Source organism: Teleopsis dalmanni, chromosome X (genome assembly GCF_002237135.1).
Source record: "Teleopsis dalmanni isolate 2A chromosome X, ASM223713v2, whole genome shotgun sequence".
Classification (NCBI taxonomy): Eukaryota; Metazoa; Arthropoda; class Insecta; order Diptera; family Diopsidae; genus Teleopsis; species Teleopsis dalmanni.
The window spans coordinates 18,872,437-18,894,521 of NC_051848.1; the positions used below are offsets into that span (position 1 = coordinate 18,872,437).

At 32.2% G+C, this 22,085-nt stretch overlaps 1 protein-coding gene across 1 annotated transcript in view; it reads right to left on the reverse strand.

The window, feature by feature from the left end:
- Window positions 1-1,118: 1,118 nt before the first annotated feature.
- LOC119662362 overlaps window positions 1,119-22,085 on the reverse strand; it is a 42,902-nt gene continuing 21,935 nt past the window's right edge. Inside the window, exons 3-5 of the mRNA XM_038071968.1 lie at window positions 13,062-13,198; window positions 6,003-6,179; window positions 1,119-1,549 (exon numbers count right to left, since the gene is read on the reverse strand). Of these exons, the coding sequence (XP_037927896.1) occupies window positions 1,437-1,549; window positions 6,003-6,179; window positions 13,062-13,198 (427 nt within the window). The 3' untranslated portion in view covers window positions 1,119-1,436. The remainder of the gene's footprint in view (window positions 1,550-6,002; window positions 6,180-13,061; window positions 13,199-22,085) is intronic.

The following is a 22,085-nucleotide window of genomic DNA, read 5'->3' on the forward strand; positions in this document are numbered from 1 at the left end:
GAATTATGTATGTGTCGCATTTTAACCAATGTATTTATATACTGCGACATGGAGCTTAATATGCGATATGGATACTTTTCATTTTATTTATTCCTTATGCACAATTTTCCATAATCTCATTAAATTTTCCATCAACTTCATATAATTAAGGCAGTAGCAGCAGTTGTTGTGCAGTTTCCCTTCATATTAGCTAATGGAGTGCTTAACATGTCAACGCTTGATTATCGCATTCTTTTACAGACTTTCTTCTACTCAAACATTTGGAAAATTTTTCCCCTCCCTTTTTCTTTAACAATTTGCCACTGCTTTAATACTTTTAACATTTTAGCAACTATTTTTGTTTTCTTTGTTTTTTTGTCTTAATATTTAAGGCTCTTATTTAATTGCCTTCAAGGCAATAAAGCTTTTGACATTTAATTTAAACGTCAAATTATGTACGCCAAACCGAAATGTACAAAAATAGCTGCAATGATAATTTCTCTGTGCTTCTTGCTATTAAAATTTAACAAGAAAAAATCCTTTTTGAAATTTTGACAGCTGCTAATGGGTGTTTACCTCACCCCACCCCACTCCACTCCTATTCACCAGTCTCGATGGGCTTGATATGAATTTCGGTTTTGTTATTTTAGTAAATTCTTGGTAAATTGTATCATAATTGTGATTGTAGTAAATTGAAGTGGAAGAGAATGCTAAATTTAAGATTTAATAGTACTTAAAGGAAAATTTTGTGGAGTAATGTGATGTTTGAAAGGAATTTCAATTTGTTCTATGAGTTGTTATAAAACATCGCTGGCAATGTCTTATTTCTCGCTTTTTTGCTTTTATAAAATATTCCATTAATTCTATTAAATTAACAATTATTATATTTTAGTTTTTAAGATCAATACACTTAATTGTACACAAACCAAGCACATACCAAATTTGAAAAACCCTACAAAATCAATACATGTGCAAATAATCACTCATACGCCCCGTGTACTCCGATCAGCCATATACAATACAAAATTTTTTTAAACTTTATACAAAAAAAAAATTTAATAAAATTTATTTTCAGCATTAACAATTTTACTCATTCATATTTTTTCTTAACAGTTCGCAAAACTTTATTATAACAACAATTAGACTTAAATAAATGTTATCTTAATATTTCCTTTTCAATTTTATTAATTATTAGAAACACTGTTGCTACTAACATATTCTTACTTTGTGACTAGTGAGTCCTGTTAATTGATGTCCTGTTCATAATTATTGTTGATTTTTTGGTGTGTAATCAATAGTTTTTATAATTTATAATTTTTTCATTTTTGATATTTGTATTCCTGTCATTCGTCTTTGCACAATTGTTTTTCCATGAATATTTTTGACCTATTTAAAATTGATTTTGAAGAATATTTATTTTTAATACTTTACTAGTTTCAGTTTGTTTAGGCCTCATCTCAGAGATAATTTGGTCTCGAAACGCAACATAACAAACCCATATTCTTATATATCGAATTACGTCTACGTTTCGTTGTCCATGGGCCAGTAGTATCTAGAGCAGCATTACGTTCTGTAATAATAAAGAAAATTATTAAAGAAACAATTGTTATGAATAAATTATAGTTCAGTTTCCTTAAAAATTATTTCAAATAAGTTCTGATACTGATACTGATAATAATAAAAATTTATGCAATGCATATAATCATTAATAGTAAAAAATTTTAATAAAAATTGTTATTAGCCATTAATTCAGCAAAATGGATTATTTTGTATTAATATAATTATTATAATTAAAATTGTTAATTAAAAATTTTAATTAAATTTAAAACCCTAACTGCAGTCATAATAGACAGTCACAAAGCGGTTAAAGAAACACCAGCAATTGATCAATATAACTCCAATGCTACTTTCTTTCAGAAGCATAACTTAACATTGAAATATTCACTGTAATTTATAATTTATATTTATAATTTATATTTAAGTCTAAAGGTAGTAATGAAATTTGTCCCATATAATAATTTGCCTTTAAACGTATATTTCAGTCGGAGACGCTGAAATTTCGCTTTTCCTTTCCTTAATAACTTGCGTCCACATCCTTGTTTACATTCCAAAATATAATATCTTGTTAACACTGCTGTTTTAATTCAATTCCTAAATGTATCATAAGTTTTAAGTATTTCTGGAGACAATTATCTGCGAAAGTTAATAACTTCCTGTCTAAAATTACTTTTTATTATGTAGTTAATCCTTGATCTTGGTTAATGCATCTAAAATCTGCATCGATATTTAAAAGCTGCTTTTTAGGATATTTAAAGCAACCCCAAAAATTTCCTTTTATATCGCGCTACAAAGTAATACTCATACATTACGATAGTTCTCGTATCGTAAAGACGATAATCTTTCTTATCGTCTTTTTTTTGTGAATCAGAGCAAGAAGACAGAGCAAGAGTAAGAGTAAGAGTTTAAGAGTAAAGATATCACTCAAGTGGTAGGTTTGTTGATGGGTCATAGTGGAATAGTGAAAATATTCCTTATATATAAATCTCCCATAGGATCCCTTCATGTTCCCTTCATGAAAAATACAGCCGAAGTTTATTGAAATATAATATGCCCATAAAGAAGGCCGCCACGTCATTTATGACTCACTTGCATGTCTGTTCACACTCCCCTTTGTATGCAGAGAGCAAACACGTGAATAAAATCAAAACATGAAGCGGAAATGGAAATGGAAATGGAAAGGGAAGGGAGTAAGGATATTTTATTCTAATTATGCAAGAGAAAATACTAAAACTAGAAGCAAAATACGAAATAATTAAAAAGTACATTGCACACTGCAAAAATATCCGTGCTGCAATAAAACTGAAACAAATTAAAAGCAATAAAAATAAATGCAAAACATCCTCAAAAAAGAAAAGTGAATAAGCAAATATGCAAATAACAGAAATGTTAAATGGCGCAACAAATAATAAAGTAATTTTTTCCTTACATTTCTGCATTAAAGTTAATTTGCATTTTGCATGTGTGGGGCTGCATGAACTGCCATGCACAAATCTGAGGACCACTTGATCTGTTCAACTGACATACACTTTGGTTTGCATCAAAATACTTTAACTACTTAACAAAAACTAAAGTGAACACTAATAATATGTTAGGTGTAATCACTTTGATAATAATACTTCACACATGCATAATGTACGTTTCCGAGATCTTCTCGGACAGCCAAACTACCATCAAATCTCCGACAGGCGCTACAGTTGTTCATACATATGCTTAAAATTTTGAAAATACCAAACTTCTCTCAAAGAGAAATTAGGCATGTCAGTGTCCAGCAAATATTGGGTACCTAAAACAGGGACATCTCGGCAACTCCAGGGCAGACGAGGTTGCCAAGACAACCACATTACTCCCTGACATTCATTGCTCAGATATTGATATCCTTAGCAAAATTGGGCAGATAAGGAGCAAACTGCACTCCACCTCATGTGTCAGTGTCCATCATTAGCTAGGAGAAGATTTAAATTGTTTAAAGACCTTTTTCCAACCGACCTGACAGATTGGCTCACTTTCACTTGAATGGGTGAGTCGTGCCTTTTTGCGTTCTTCATACGCAGGCAAGAGGTCAGGTCAACTAATCTTTGGCGTCACAAGTGGCCATTATATAAGCTGATGAGAGCTTTTGGGCACAAGGCTGCGATCCAAACCTAACATAGCCTAACTTTATAAACTATTCCCAAGTAATGCTATATTGCACCAAGTGGTTTACTTCAATAATGAGTTCATGTAACGATAAGTAACGATCAGTGTCGTCAAACAGCGGACTGTTACTAAAATTGGTTGAGACCATATCACAGCTGGAACTACAGCGATTTTGTGCAGGGTAAAGCGAACGACAAACGACAGGATTTGCATGTGAAGCTACATAACTGAGTGCATGAGTAGGCATCTGTGTGTATGTATGCTGTTAAAGCACAAGCGTATGTTATGTTAAATGCATTTATGCGCTCATAACAATTTTCTTTCTTTTGTTTTTAATTCATTTAAATTTTTGCAATTTCTTTAAAATTGAATAAAATTTCTTCTCCGTTTCCAGAACGCGAAAGAAAGGTTTCTCGTGCTGCATGCAACTGCGTACAACTGTCGATTCGTAAAACTTTAAATACTCGCAATGCAATCCGTTCGACGCCAATGCTTCAGTTTAATTGCTAAATGCATTTTAATTGTCTTTCTTTTTAAATGCCTTCCATATCGCTTATACTTATCCTTTAACACTTTTACATCAGTTTGTGTGATCACGACTCAGTGGCGTCTACAGTTGTAAAACAAATGTGGCACGCAATTGCATTAAAAAATAGTAAGCTTTATTGAAAGTATGGCATACCAAACACACTTTCCATTACTACACCTAAGTACATTATAAGTAGATTGGAATATGGCGGAACGTGTGCTGGACAAGTAAACGGAGGTCAAAATTGTGTAATTTTGTTAAAAACTTCTTTGATTCCAAATTGTCGGATGTAATGATTATAGGAAGTATTTGACTCAATTCTAAGTTAACTGTACATAAGTATGGATCTAGATATGCGTAGATAGGGATGTTGTGTCCCATCTTCAAGCGCTAGTAAAAACCATGTATAAAAGTTGTGATAGGGTATGCCTAGCCTGATTCTATGTTTTATTGAAGTTACTTTTATCAAGGTGTGTAAGAACAGAAATATTGTCCTTAAGTTTTACCAAAAAGCCAATCGTCTGACTCAGGCTGTAAGCATGCGGAATCAATTATAAAGACAAAAATATGATCTGGTTACGGATGCACAGAATGCAGAGAAAGTATGAAAAGAATATTTCTCTAAACTACAATCTGGCGATAACATCATCAGCTGTGCCTTTGAAGAAATGCTGTCGTCCCTAATAAAAAGTGATGATGTTAAAATTCCATCACCCAGCTATAACGAAGTGAAGTTGCAACCCGTAACGGAATGTTATGACCATTCAGGTTTGTAGTAAGTGTTTCTATCCTGTTTCTGCTCATTAAATATATTGGAATAAATAAGTCATCATAAATCTGGCTGCTAAGATAAGATAATCCTAATTTGTGGTGGTTGATCGCAACAACTTGTCAAAAAACAAAACAGTCTTCATAAGGAAGGGTCCATAAAATCAATGTTACAAAAACTAAGGTAGAAATGTAGTTAACAATTGTTAGACAATAATTGAATTCGTAGTGACAAAGAGTAAAAAACTGTCAAATATATATTAACATAAATACCCTTTCATGTTAATTGGATTAAGTCTCTTGTGTAGTCCAGAATCTTGTATCGTCATCAATTTTTCTTGGATTAGAATTTCTACTAAACTAAGATATATTTAACTCTATCGTTTCACAGTTCAGTACACGTATTATCGAACATTTCATGTAAAATTTTTCTGACGTAAGTTTTCGTAGGAAAGTGCTATTATATGTAACCAAGTAGAATTAATTAAGGATTCGAATTAACAAGCGTGAAATGTAGAGCTAAAATGTGCACACTATTAACAATATTTCCACAGCCTAAGAACGAATAAAGTTTTGAATTACTGAAAAAGTTTATAATATAATTTTTGCGCAGATTTATCACTCATACGTCATGTTGTGCCGCAACTTATGTCGTTCTCACTGCAATGTTAAGCATTTATGGCCCATAAATTTGCTTTACTGTCAGAATAAGAACAATAAGATATATTTTCGCAATTATTACATGTTCTTAAGCATTAAAATAATAATTTTAATTTTGTTTTTTGCATGAAGACGTGCTCTTAAGCGCGTCTTCAATAACACTGCATTCAATTGAGTTTCAATGCAAAAAAAAAATTTTAAAATGAAGCAAAAGTACAAGCATAACTATTTTTCAACAAATTAATCCTTAGTAATTTATTTAATTTCAAGCATTCTTGCTTTATCAACTGCTTATTATTAAATATTTTATGAGTAGTTTATAAAAAAACTCATATATTTTTGCTTGGATTGCTTTATTTCGAATACTCACCCAGAAATGTTTCGTGCTTTGGCATGTACTCTTGCATTTCCGATAGCAGCATTGCAATTTCCTGTGAGTCTTTTGTGATGCTACATAATTCTTCCTGATTGAAATCCGGAGTTATTTGCTTGCAAAGCAAAATTTGGCTTATAACATTGCCGAGATTCGAAGGGCCAGCGCGATTTTCTACAAAAAAATAAGAGTAGATCCATTGATTAAAGAGATATGCAAATTGACTGAGATCTAAAAAGAACTTAGTTAGTTCTGTAGTATATGCGGCAATAATAAAAATAACGACAACAGCAATAAAAAGAAGACAATGCAGTAGAAAAAAGAAAATCTGCAAATAAAAAATCTTCCAAATTGAATTCCTCATATATTTTTTTTGGCTTATAGCGTCAACAACAAAGGCAACAGCAAGAAATGCAGTTTTTAAAACAGCATTTCCTTTACTTGCATACCCACTTATTATATTACATACCGCAGGATTTGCAAATAAATGAAATTTTTTCCCCAAGGTTCAGCCGTGCATGACTGCTCATATCCTAACTTCAAACCAACAGAATAAAAAGTCCTTGCTTGCTGACTCAAGTTTCGTTGTTGTTGTGACTATGAGGTTGCTTTTATTTCAACCTCATCGTTTCTCATTGTTTATTTCGGTTATATGGCTGTATTCCATTTTCGCAAAATACAACCACATATTTACCTCATAATATGTCTAAGAAAATATGTCGAAAATGCATGAAAAACAAAATCGTAAATATTTGAAAAGGACATTTGTTAAAGCACTCAAAGCTGGCAAATGGGACAATGCAGCTGCGGGTATGCTCAGCATGGCTTCATCGGTAATTGGATTTGAATTTGAATTTGAATTTGAATAAATTGTGGCACTGTTACTGCAATACAAAGCTGCAACCGCTTTTAGTAGTGCAAACATTTGAGATGAAAAGGTCAAAGAAGTTGCAACCAAAGCAACTTGCATTAAACAAATAAATTAATTTCAATTTCCGAAGAATCAATAGCAACGCAAGTGGAAAGTTGTAAACTTAATTATTTCATTAAAATTTTAAACTAAGGATGCGACTAAAGCGATACGTTAACCCAGCCGATACGTTGCCCAGCAATATGCTAATTGATGAATACTTTAAGTGTACAATCTTTAACCATGTCATAGCCAGTAAAAACTGTAAGATACTAATTTTAATTTTCTTTACTGAAGTTCAAAATATATTAAATTTAAATATATTCGAAATATATTCAGTTTAAACACGTTTTAATACTGTTTAATACCATAATGTGAACAACATCACCAACATCACCTTTTGCTGATTTAATAAAATTTAATTCAAGATCACGATTAAATTTGTATATTTGTATATAGTTTGTTGCCATCGAGTATAAAATACAACATAGTTTTAAAGTTTTCCAAGGAATATCTTTCAATACTGAATCCTTGTGAAGGAATTTTCTTCTCATATTTGAGGAGATTTATTTGTTCATTTTTAAAGTTTCAAGGTTTTAAGGATGGTTCCCATAAACACAATTCTCTGTGTAACTCCACTTCATAGTAAGTCTATTCTTACTTACCAAAGTCCAGTCAATGTAAATGCTGTATTAAACTAAAAATATACTGGATATATTTAGAGCTCTTAAGTGTGACAAAAAACAACACATTGTAAAAGTTGCTAAAACTTACGAAAAACAACAGCACTACTTTCTCTATCTAAGCGACTAGTTATAAAAAGACAAAATATTTTAGCGACTGTAGAATAAATTATTGCCAAAGTGATAAAGGATCTATTGTGAACCTTCATTGGAACAATCTTCAAGAGATATCCCAGTCATCTATTAAAAGCTTGTGAACAAAAATTCAAACAAAAATTAAAAGTTTCACAATTTGAAAATTATAGATGTGCAAAAATAATGAAAATGAAATTAAAAAGCGCTTTAACAGATTAATACTTATTAAGTATTCTAAACTATAACTAATTTTGTTGTAAAAATTATTTCAAAATTTCTTATATTCTTAACATTGCTTTTAATTGATTATTTATTTTAGTTTTCAATTTTATATTAATTATTTATAATTAATTATTTTTATACAAAGTGTAGTTTGCTTGCATTTGACAAAATATAACAATGATTTCAATATTTAACTTAGCGACTATAATAAGCAACTTGTTGTTTTTTGTCAGACTTCGAAACTGGCGAATGCACCTAACGTTATGAATGAGAGTCCTGTTTGACATACGTCATTGAAAACAACTCGACAATGATCGAGTGAAAAAATTAAAACTTTATAATATTCATATAATTTGTATTTTTTGCAGAAAATTATTAGTAAACTATTATTTTATTTAGAATTTGTGAAGTTCAACTATTACTTAAATTTTTTAATAGAATAGACTGCCGGTCTATTCTATTTTTTATTGATTAAATTGACTTAGTTTGGTATTACTCTTAATTGCCTTTCTGTCATTTAAACAATTAGCGAATTGAAATTACATTAAATAACACTTAATCATATTAATTTTGTATTTCTGTTATTATTTATTGTTGTTTGATATTTGACTGCTCACCAATTGACTGCTTTCACCAATCTACAAACAACATCTGTGAAGCGAAATAGGGGAATTTTTGTCGAAAAAATAACAGAAAAAGCACTAATTAACTGCAGGAAAATTCCAATTGAAATGTTTTTTCAAATTAGACGAAAAATATCATGTAAAAAGTAAGGAGAAAAAAACCCACTTGACCTTGAAATAAATTTAATTCAATCGGATTATTTTTCTTTTTTTTCATGTTTGTTTTCTATTCATTCATTTATAGCATACCATTCTGTTCTCATTCACTCGCTGCTTATTCACTTTAACACTTGAACGAGAACGACCACGCTGAAATGACTTCTCTTCTGCAATACTAAATACTAAGTACAAAAACCTCACCAATACAGACACACGGCAGTCCAACAACAGTGCAGTACCCCACAATTACATTTCATTCACACATCTGATTTGTTGCGGGTCTCCAACAAGGTTTAGTGTGCTGCTGCTTTGCTGTGCTTTGCTGCTGCTTTGCTGCTTGTTTTATTGAAGCTGCTGCTGTATTTGCTATTTGTCTTTCTTGTTGATTTTCTTTCATTACCGCAAAACATTCACTATTTTTTTTATCAGTGACACTTTTTTTACTCAATCTATTAACGGGTTGAAGGTATTGACATTTTTAAATCGACACTAACGACAACAACAACAACAACACCCACAAACACTATTACAACTACAATATCAGAGCAATGAAATGCAATCGCAGGAAAGCAGTAAAGCAGTAAAGCAGTAAAACAGTAAAAGCGAATAATAGTAAAAAGGGGAATGTGTAGGAAGTTGAAGAGGAAATATACATTTTTTTATGAATTTATATTGTGATTGTAATCAATATTACAGTTATGCCTTTACGTACTGTTAACGTCATTTCTATTGTTGTTGTCATTATGCATTTAATTGCTGCTAATCAAATTGCTGTGGTCAATGGTACATTGTTGTACATCTTTAAAAATATGAGAAATTTCTGTAAAAATGAGAAAATCATTCCATTGCGATATACAAATGATGAATGCGTAATTATCTTTTAAGAACTCTTTACATATAATTGGAACTGAAATTTTATATTTTTCATGTAATAAAATAGTGTCTAGTTCCACAGTCGCCAGTTAAACTTCTGTTAATTCAAATCTTACAAAAGTTTTAACACCCTTAGTGTTTCTCAGTCACTTTAAAGCCGCAATACTATAGGCTATTGTAGTGCATTCTGACAAGTTTAATGTTAAGAAAGTATTGTTAAGATCACTTCATGTTAAACAGTTTATGTTAAGAGAGTTAGGTATGAAAGTTGTGTATTTTGACTTACAACTATATTTTGCTCCAAAGTGAAAGCTGATAAACACCTAAGAATATACTGCTCTTGGTTAAAAATCATTATATCATAATTTACATATCTACATAAAATATATAAAAGCCGAGAAACTAACAGTTAAGGTCAACTTACTAATTAACTAATATAAAAATAATACAGGAGTGTTTCTACACAAAATCAAATGGCAGTGTTTGCAATTTTAATAATTTATATATCAGTGTTTTAGTCCCTTATTATAATTTATAGAAGCTTTTCATTAAAGTCGTTAAAACTTTTAAATATTTCATTTTAAAGCTAAGAATCACCGAGCGCAAAGATACAGACTCAAAACCGGTACGTCCAGAATTAATAGCGTGATTTCCTGCCGTGATGGCTTAACATCACGGTGTTCTTTACACATGCATCGGTACATTGCGTCGATGAACGCCCCATTGGAATATCCTTAGTAATTCCGCCGGTTACCAATGAAGAAATGTGAGCAGGACATGACTTCCACCTTGGTTTGATTCGAGGCCAACCTATACCTCTGCTACAATGTGTGTTGTAACACCCGGTGGTGAATACGCAACTCCACGCCGAATGTGAAGTAAAACTGAACATTCTTTTAACGTAAGTTTGGGTATCAATCACAGCCACTACGAGTCCAACCTCAATTGGTCAGCACAGCCGAAGCTGTGGGCCACTGACCTTCGTAGTACCAGATACACCTCTGGTCAGGTTTCGCAAGTGCTGTGTCACTTACTACCATGCACATTCCTGCACAAGTGTAGGCGTGGTACCGGGATTTTGGTCGCTTTCTACGATCGCCTTTGACGCAAACAGTCAAGAGCGGTACAACACATCTTAACTTTTCTATTCCGTCAATGAAAGTTAAAACAAGAACCATATGTAAACTGCTTAGCTGTCACTTCTCCTTTTACTTCTCTCTCATAATACATATTTTTTCTATGTACCGTACGCAAACATTGTATTTGATCCAGTATAAATACTCTGTAAATTTCAAGCGTACTGTACCGCTATATACTACGACATCTACATCTGTACTCCTATACACCACAAATGCTTAGAGATGCATAGAGCACTGTACTGTACCTTAGCTTATATCTTCGTTTTTGTTTATATCTTTTACCGCATGAAATCGATCTGGATTCTTTATTGTTTGAATATATTTGTGGGAAGACTAAAGAAACAAATATCTTATTATAATGGAAGTATTCCATGCCATTAAACTGACCCTGGCTTTTGAACAAAACATATAAGAATTAAAACATTTATTTATGAGTTGATGTTTTGTTGATATTATGTAGACGCCGTTTGAAAGTACTCTCTAACTTCTTCCTCGGGGTGGGTTGGATTCATTTGCTGTCAGTTTAAGCTTGAATTTTGGTCACAAAAGCCTGTGTAAATTCATTTACACTCATTCATTTAGAAAGAAACTGATGTACTCAAATATTGTAACAGTTGTAAATTTTTAAATACTTTTTTTATTTTATTGAAATAAATTTTAATAAATGTAATACTAAGTGACTTTATTACAAACACAATTAATATTCTAATATATTTCAATGTATTTCAAAAAAGTTTTTCAAATTACTTTAATGCTGCTATGATACTTGGAACTATTTTATATAGTGTCGCGTCCATTTTAAGCTATTGTTGAAACTATATCTTAAGTGACTATAATGATAAAAACTTCTTTCAGGAAAAAATAATCACTAATTTGTATGAAATAACTTTCATATAAATAATATTCCATTTCAATATTGGTCCTCATACACAATCGTATAGTATCTTTTAAAGAATGCATATAGCGTAGTTTATAAAAAGTATCTATTCAACAATTATGTACATTTCATTGTCTGAATAACATATATAGTTTTTTTTGCGCATATGTCGAAGTTCTTTTATGCACTTGTGGCTTAAGTGCATGATTTAAAGTAGATATGTTAAGTGAAAGGACGAAAATATAGAAACACATATGCCACAAACGTAAACGGGCGAACAGATTTCAGGCGAAAACTTTAGAAATGCAAGCAAACATTTATGCATTTCACATTTGCGGGGAGCGATTGGATCAGAAATGAGAAGTGAGAAGTGAGAAGTGCACAATCTGTTAGTTTATGTAAATTGCGCTTCAGTTCACAGTAAAAATCCTTAACGTATCCTTCAAGGAAACTCCCAAGTTGGACAAGTGAAAGCAGAATGCAATGCAAAAATACTTACAAGCTGATTGCGTTCTAGGTGGAATGTATGGAAAGTTCTTAAATGTGCTAACAAAATGTTCACAAATAGACGAGCTGTAAAATTTACTCCGCAGTTCCATTGAACAGAAAGGGAGAGTGACGCAACAAGATTGGATAAATTCTAAAACAGGACATGCAAAACGGTGAAGAACCAATCGATCCGCAAATTTTATGCACAGTTGATTAGTCGGAACCTGAAGTAGTAGTTGAAAATTTGAAGACATTGAAATGAGTGAAAAAGTGAACCGATAAACATCTACCGATGAACCGATGACTAGAAAATTAAGTAATGCTAGATAAAAATTTTCTTTACACAATTCTGATCAAAAATGAAAGCAATTGAGATCCACGTTAACTCTTATTGAGTAGATTTCAAAAAGTTGTAAACGGAGAATAAAGAATTGCTTAATTTGATTACGACTGAAATCCATTTATCACTATAATTTAATTACAGTTTCATGCCTTACTTGATTGTAGGCATATTTTACAGCTTTACTCTCTAAGAAATATGGTGAAGTATTACAAACATCTTAGATGACAAAATGCAATCTTCTTGAAAAGAGGATTGTCTCTTTAACAATCGAAATAATTGCAGAACAAAGAAGCTAGTAGAAGGTGTTATTATTCTTGAACATTTTGTTTCATTTAATTTGGTGTTGCACTTCAAAGCACTTCTTGATGCTGCTTACCATCTCCACCCATCAGAAGACACATTGTGGCAGAGCATTGAGCAGACTAAGCGAACAGTTGTCAGCTGCAATGCGAACATGTGTTTTTAATTTGCGGTCTCATTGATGGCTCCACATGCACGTAATGCAGCGCATTTGCCTTGTGGTAATTGCACTTTGAATGGCAAACGTTCATGTGAAGCCATTATCACACAAGAGCTTGCACGACTTGAGCGTCGTTTACTTACCATAGTAGCCGGACATGTCCATTGGCACCACTTGCACCAGGCGGTAGCTTTTCACTAACTCGCGGAGGAAAAGTTGCGCCAAATAGAAGAGCAACACTAAGTGAGGATTGTCCGTAGGAATGCCATCGGCCACAGCACTGCAAAGATAAAAGAAAACAGAATGATATTTCAGCACAATTTTAATATGAAATCATAAAAACTTTTTTATTGTTTTTATGAATTTTAAAATATATTTTTATTATTAACTTGAGCACACTGGAACACACTGCATCGAATGATAGGAAGATATTTGCACAGCAAATGTGAAGTGCGTAAAATGTGAAGTCATAACAAGGTCTGAAGTTTATCATGTGAAGGAGAGATTGTTAGAGAACATTTGACATTATGTGTAAAAACAAAAGAGATCAATGACGTTAACTTTTGGCAAAACCAAAGTTGACGTCATACTCTTCACACAGATAATTGTGTGAGTGTAAAGAATTAGTAAATCACTTTTTGGTTACATTGGGAATTAATGGACAAGGTGGAGTATACGTATACCATGTGAAATGTGTTAAAATCGACCGATTTCCGACAGTTATCAACAAGATTGGTCTGGATTTACAAAATATCCTTTTTCAAAATTTCAATCGTTTAATACAAAACCTGAGGGAACCAACCAACAGAATAATAGAGAAATATACCATGCAGATTAGAGATTAGACAGATAGATCTACATTTCATCGAATCCGATATTGCATTTTTGCGCAAGTGCAGGTCTACGTAATATTAATATTGCAGAAATATTTTTAAAAAGTTGTCTATGTAACCGGAATTGATTATTTAAATGCAGACATAGTTTAATTTATTAAGCGTTTCTTAATTGCAGCAATTGGAGTTTTTGTAGTGGGTTCAGCTGTTATGAATATGAACTCCTCATGCATGAGTTTGTACACGAAGCCTGATATTTTTCCATAACATGTTTAAGGATTAAATTTTCATAGAGGAAATCATTTTTGTTGTCATTAAATTTTTGCAAATGGAAATTGATAACTGAAACTCTATTTGGTTTCTAACATTTGTTACCACTCGTTTTTTTGAACAATGTTACTCAGACTTAAGAGGGCTACAATACCGACACCTTACTAACATCTTGTATGCTAGCTCATCAGTGGCATAAGACATCCAAAGTACATCGTTTAGTTAGGTACTCAGAAAGTGAAGAATTTTATTTATAAATGTGGCGTAATGCACAAAGTAAGGCAGTTTCAGTATGTGAAACCGAATAAGTATTTTTAAGTTTTAAAAGCTGAGGATAACTTAAGACCTTGGATTGCTAATAACAAGATCAGTTTCTACATTTCACATTCCAAAATCAAAAATGGTTTCTACAAAATCATTTTTTTTTATTGACCGGTAAGTACAGCAAAATAATAGATGACAAGATCTACGGATTTAATTTTCAAACACAGTGTCTGGGAAAACATAATGTTTTGAATTCCTCGGCGACTCTTTGTTGGAAACCAGAAAAAATTACCAGATCTTTGTATTGGTTTTAGTTTTTCTTTTCCATATGGAACTTAGTTATCAGCGTATAATATAGTAAGAAGGAGGATGAAGATGGTTGGCTTAATGATAATTTCACTGTAAATGAAGCTTTCCCGTTAAAAATAAAGCATTTTTATTTTTTTAATATTAGATACTTTTATTCAAATAAAAAATGAATAAGAGATATGCAAAACACTAGACAAATTGCTGACAAAACATTAAATTTTGGAAATGGAAAAGAATAACATCCTAAATGAGGATAACAATATCTCAAGCCATCACCAAATAAATTTTTTACAGATCGTAAATTTATTTCTATTCTCAGTAATTAGTGATTGAGAAATGGTATGCACTTGATAGTTACTTTTAAATCTGAATAGCAGATGATATTAATGAAAACTGATGAAAAACCGCATCAATCTGTAATCAATAACTGAAAACACTTGGATTATATACCGATTTTTAAGACGAAATATTTACTTTTAGTGCTTGCATATAGCAACTTCTTGTTATTACGAGTAACTAATAAAATGAAGTGTGAAGAAGACATAGTAAAATTTAAACAGGACATGCAACTACTGAAGTGTTTTCGCGTGTCAGCATAGTCACTCAGATGAGTTGAGAAAGCTCTCAAGTTATTAGTAAGCCAATTAGTAAGCCAGCTCTAACAGGGCATTATTATTATTTGTTTAAATCTATTCTTTATTCACATCAACATCTTTAAATTGACCCCTTTTCATTAATGTTATCCATCATAGAGGAAGAAATTATATTGATATAGACATAGATGCATATATACACTTGATATCATCAAAGTCTGTCATCAAAGTCCAAGAAGGCTAAGATAGGGTACACCGAAAGGAAATTTCCAAAAACAATATCACACAACCAAAGAATACTACAGCATGCCTACACCATATTCTTACAAAAGCAAGAACATCTCACACCAAGTAATTTTGATGTAAGTTTACAGTGTATAATCAGAAATACAAATCTACTGCTGTTCAATGGTTAGACAACACTCCTACCTATTATCACTCCTACATGTAAGCCTAAGGAATGAGAAATATCTTTAAATTGAACGAAAGGGCTTTAGTTGTAATAAATTTTGCTAGTGAACTTATCACACCCTTTGGATTATCCAAGCACTTCTGAAAGTATAATTATAGAGTTGAGTATAAAAAATTTAATATACAAAAGGTGGGAATTTAAAAAATAATTCTGCCACTCCATCTCTTAGCTTAGTATTGTCGAAAACAATGGCACTTAAACGAGTATGAAGAATTCTTAATATTTTCAAACTTTTAAATCTTAAAATAATTATTTGATATAATTATACACTCACAACTGAACTTGTTGGTATTTAAACTGAACGTGAACGTGAACGTGAACGTGAACGTGTGCAACACAGTACAGTAAATGACTTGAATATGCAACTGAACACAAACATTTAGTATCACATCCGCTCTACATACACCTTAATAATGTTGTAAAACATTTTCCGATGACTTGTAATAAAGTGAAATATTTTTATAAATTTTCCAATACGAAAATGTGTTTCCTGTTTTCATAAGGTCGAAATTCTTTTGCAGAGTACAGACAACTTTTCAAAACCAAACAACAAATTTAGTGAACAAACATGCAAGCGTATATACACATAGATAGACATGTATGTATTAATGTGTCGCTACTTCTATACATAAATACACAAACTCGCGTATATAAAGTTCTCAACTTTTTATCTTTGCTAATCTGAAAGTAAATTTAATAAACCTTAACAGGCCAAACCGAACCAAAATCGGCTGAATCATTTACAAACCTGCCAGATACAAACTTTCAATACATTCCGTGTGCCTGACATTGGCATTGGCATTGATATTGAAACTGTTTGTATGTCTTGTATTGTATTTCTTTCCTCCACTTACCATTTACCATTTACCACTTGTCTTGCGAACGTGAAGATATTGTCATAACACGAGTGAGTGGAGAGAAAAGTTCACCGTACAAAGGAATGCAAAAAGCTACAAACGTTAAATCTTCCATAAAAAAATTCTTCCACTCGAAAGTATGAAGAAATTTTTGAAGTTTTATTTAAGTTTTCCTCAGCGTATACTGTATGCTTCCGATAGAGGAAGATTACTTTTTTATGTGAAAATCACAAAAATATCTCAAATGTGAAAAAAACATAAAAATTCAAGAATTCTAGAATTCAAGAATTTAAGAATTCAAAATGCAAATAAGACAAAATTTTAGTTGGAAAAAGTTGGAGTCAACACTAAAGTCCACATGACGTATGAGTGATGTTTGTTTGTGAAATAAGTTGAATGAGTGCTTAAGTCAATAATGGCAGATTTACTGTGAAAATGGTAGATACTCGTCTCCAATATAAGTACGAGAGTTTGAGCATATTTGAGTATATAATTTTTATAGGAATGCTAAGTACCTATAGCGAGTAGTGCAGACAGAGAACGTGAATGATGATTCAGATAAAAGAAGATAACATTAGTATAACGTAGCAAGACAAAGTTTAAGATAAGACAGACTAACAGTTGACATTTCTAAAATACACAATGATAAAAAAATTAAATGAAATTTTCCCTTTGAGAAGAAAACTCACATCTGGAACAAAGTTGACTGAGTGGAGAGCAAAAGAAAATATGTAAGTGGGGCGCCAAGATAGACATTTAGAAAAATAAGTTCGTAAATCTAACAAATGAAGTTATCAAAAAAAGTGATACACGTAAGCCATCCACATGAACTGCAAATAAATTTAAAAGTTCCAAGTCTTTTTCCCTTAGCTCCTTCACCAATATCCTTTTTTCTATTATCACGCGCATCTCTTCAGTTTATTTTATTAGTGAACGCACACAGACACTTTATGTCTCGAATGTATCGTATGTAGTTGTGTATGCATACATGGCAAGTGTGTGTGTATGTATATATACATATGTGTGTGTGTGTGTGTGTGTATGTGTTGGAAAAAAGTTTGATAAGTGGAATTACATGCATGGCAGTCGTGGCGTATTTGTTACGCCATTTTGTAACGAACATCAAAAGCAAATTTACATGCAAAACGAGCTGAAGAAGTGGGCACCCATATTATGTATGCCAACACCGCCAAAAAGCCGAGTCAAATAGCTCTTTGATCTTTGTGTGTTTTCAGAAATTTTAAATAAATTTGAAGATCTTTAAATTTCCCGAAAAATATTAAATAATTTATGTTCCTGGAGGCAAACAATTGGATACAGTATTTCCTTGTTGCAGGTGAGGTCAAGTGCAATGTTGAAAAAAGAAGTAAATTGTATAAAATTTAAAAGAAATAGATTGTTTAATAATTCTTTATAGCACAAGATTATTGATTAGATAGCACCAATTTAAACGGTTAAAAAATAAAGTTTATATAAAAATTATGAGATTATTTTTCCATTCAAATATTGCTTCGGAAACTCTACTAGGAACCAAAATCATTACGAATTGTAATTATTGTTATTTTTTAAATATCTAACTAAAAATGAACTAGAAGGAAAGTGAACCGATTTTTTTAGCGGTAGTGTTTCAATTTTAGTATTTGTTTATTCAATATAAGCTTCTAGGGCAGTATCGTAAAATATAGCGGTCTATGTATATGTCAAATATGTTGACTGGGGCTCTCGGCTTTCAACACCCAAAGGGCGACCGATGATTGGAGCAATAAGAAGTTATCAACTATCTCGTCTGGAGAACCAACTTATTGGCCAACGCATCCCATATAAAGATCAGACTTGTTAGACTTTTGTGTTACTAAAGGAGTGCAAAAAAACGATAGTCTTGTAAATCTAGTTTTGAACTTTCGTTAGACCACTCGCCAGATTTAGTAAGCATAAAATCGAATATGCAACTTAAAGTTCAAAAATGCTATCTGTGCAACAAACTTACCAACTGGGATGCCTTTAGGCATACACTTAAAGCATTACTTATTGTAAAAAAGTTTCTTAAAACTAACGGAGAATTTGCGTTTGCAACCAAACATCTTATAAGGAGTATCCAACTATCAACCTGGAGATTCCCGCCTCTAAACATGCAAAAACTCACTACACCATTATGTAGCGTGACTCAAGAACTAATTACAGCCAAAAGAGCAACGAGAAGGCGCTGGTAAAAACCAAATCCCCAAATGAAAAAAAGCTTTCAAAGCGCTGATCAAAAATCTAAAAAATCATCTGTAAGCAATCAGTAATTTGGAAGTACAAAGAAATCCTCAACGACTAGACGCAACTACTTTCACCAACTACTCACTCTGGTGAGCAATCAAAAAAAAACCAACCAGTAAAAACCTGTGTCTAGAATTTTTATTTCAAACATTAATGAAGCCCCGAAGGGTATAATTAAAGAGATTAGAGAGGTATTACAGCAAACGCACCAAGTGGACCTTCCGATAGGAAAATTCTCGATTTTCGACTTAAAAGTCGAAATTAATAAACTAAAAACTAATAAACCACTCGGCTATAACTTAATTACTTCAAAATTATTTAAGGAGTTACCGGATCAAGCAATATTACTACTACGAATATTACTACTACATTTTTAATGCTATCGTCACAAAAAGCTTTATCCCTCCTTAATTCAAGGTGGCTCAAGTTAGCATGATACTCCCACCGGGAAAAATGGCTGAAGATAATGAAGATAAAAATGGTCACATATTCACTATGAACTTCCCCCAAGCATATAATACATGCTGATATGTTGAGCAATTACAACCAAATGTTGTCAAATAACAGAAGAACGAGTCAATTAACCATAAGAATGTAAATATGTTATTCAGTTCAAAACCAAGTTAATAACGAAAGTTAGTAAAATGAAAAACTTTGGAAAGAAAATAAATAAAATATTTGCGATATTGTATATTTACATTAAAAGATGTAAAATAATATGAAACGTTCGCAAATTCAACATCAACTCTCTGGCAATTGTGATTTCGCTCTAGCCATCCAGTGTCACACAACCACGACAGTATGTCACCGACCAAAGTTTCCAATTCTAAGTGGAAACGTTTCCTAATAGATTTTTTGACTTTACTAAACCGTTAAGCCCATAAAAACCCTAAAGTCAGTGTTCAGTTTTGCCCAAGTTCGCTTGCGAATCGCTGCAGTCGAGCAAATAATCAACTTTTATACGCACGAAAATTTATGCACATGCACAACACTGCCATTGCATTCCACTGCATTCTACTGTCGTCTTTTGAGTTTTCTGACGACAGTAGCTGCTCATCATTATTCAAGTGCATCAACCATCAGGAAAAACCACAAATGAACTCATTGACAATGGCGAGATGTCGCATAAAAATCTCACACAAAAGTGAAATCAATTTTGTGAATGATAAGCAAAAAAAAATACAAGTAAAATTTACAATTTTGAAATTTTACCATTTTACCATTTTACAACTTTACAATTTTACAATTTCTCTATAAAATTTCTTGTCCATTGTTCGTAAATCTGCAGATGATGCAGATGATACAGATGATTCAGATGTTGACTGAGCGCTAGTTCAATTTATTGCTCTATGCACTTTTGTAGAACTTTACTCCTCCAATCACACCACCCAGAATCCCAGAGAACACCCAGATTTAATGACATATTTTGATTTTTTATTTCATTATTTGACTGCTGCAGTAGGTTGAGAGCTTCTACATCAAATACATGATTCCAAAGAACATAGTACGAAATATCCTAACAGCTACTATTATATTTTCTAAATGAAAGTACCCTTCAAAATAAACTAGGAGAAGGTGTGACGTTTATGTCTTTACAGTTAAAATTTTATAAAGTCATGAACTATGGTATGCATCAGTGGACTAAACTTTTCAAACTGGGTGTTTAACTGGATGTTTGACAACCATTCCTATATAATAAATCTAACGTGAAAAATGTGGATGTAAAGGATAATAATAAATAATTATTACACACCAACTATGTACCAAATAATTTGTACTTCTTTATATTACACGGTTTTCTGAAATAAACGTTAAGTAACTGAAGCGAAATCGTACTAACATATAGCACTATAATACAATTACTTGTGCTCTTAATCTACTCTAAGCAAATTTTCTGATCACTCATTTACAATTTATATCAAAAAGCATCAATCTGTGATGTTAGTATATATAACTTATATTACTAAGGGAGATTCTGACATAAAACATATTGTTACTCTCTGTTACTTACCACAAAATAAGACCCACCGAAAGAAGGGCACACAAACGCCTACACCTCTCAGATTTGTAAAATACAAATCGAATCAAATCCAGCCATATTATAATGATGTAATGGAAATGTTTATAAATGAATTCAACATTTTCATTCCACTCCCATGGAACCAATCAAAATCTGAAAGCATGAACCAAGTTTATGGAAAGCATGAGCTATATACGAATGTGATTTACCCACGTCCCTTCAACTAAATACCGTATACAGATCATAAAGGTAAGATAAGTTAACTTGCATGACTGAAAAAAATTATATATAATTCATGCATCGGTTTATCTGAGACCCGCGATTTAGTTTGCCGCAGTTACTTTTAAAGAATTCCTATAATCAGCACAAACTGAGTGAAAGAAGGGAAGAAGAAAAATATTTTGCTTTATAATCGAGTCTTAATCTTCTAAATTCATGATGTGAATAATGTGAATGTAGGTCATTTCAATTTAGGAAACTCGTGTTGCTTGATTTTAATAATAAGCTAATTTAGTTCGTTAAGGACATTCGCTACTAAAACTCGTGCTGGAATTTAAGAATGTACTTGAAAGTCGTTTTGAGTCGTGTTGATTTACGTAGTGTGCACAGCGCTTACAGACAGAAATGAGACCGAGAGATATTAAATATACCAAGAATGAAAGAAAAGAATTTGAAAATGGCCAACACAAGCCACCATTTATTTTCTTAAATGTCGTTACTTCGCCATTAAAGAGAATAAATTGCAAATTAATCTTAGCGCGCACATAAAAATGGGAACCCAGTCAAAGGAAGTCGAACGAAGTCGAAGTGAAAGTAGTGAAAGTGAAACTGAAAGGATGCGAAAATGCATGAGGAAAAGCGAATGAAAGAAAAACCAACACAGTAGAAATGGAGTAAAAGTTAGGGACAACTACACATGAACAAAGTAGCTAAAAGAAGAAATGGAGGCAAGGGACACTGGCCACAAACCAATTTTATAGTCAAACGATGTCGCATCGTTCTCTTGTCGTCTGCCTGGGAATTTTAGTTACTTTTTTTGTGCCCATATTTATCCCAACAGGTGGTCATGTTAGCATGACAAGCGGATAGAAATTGCCAATTATGTTGAAGACGAAAAGAAGCCACGATTTAATCGAACAACAGTGACTGAATTTTGTCCTTGGTTAAAAATTATTCACTGAGGTTTTTTGGTTTTTACATTCAGTGGCACATTTTATGGGTTTCAATGAACGATTCATTAAAAATGAATAAGCTTATTTATACTCACAAGAACTCACGAATGAAAGA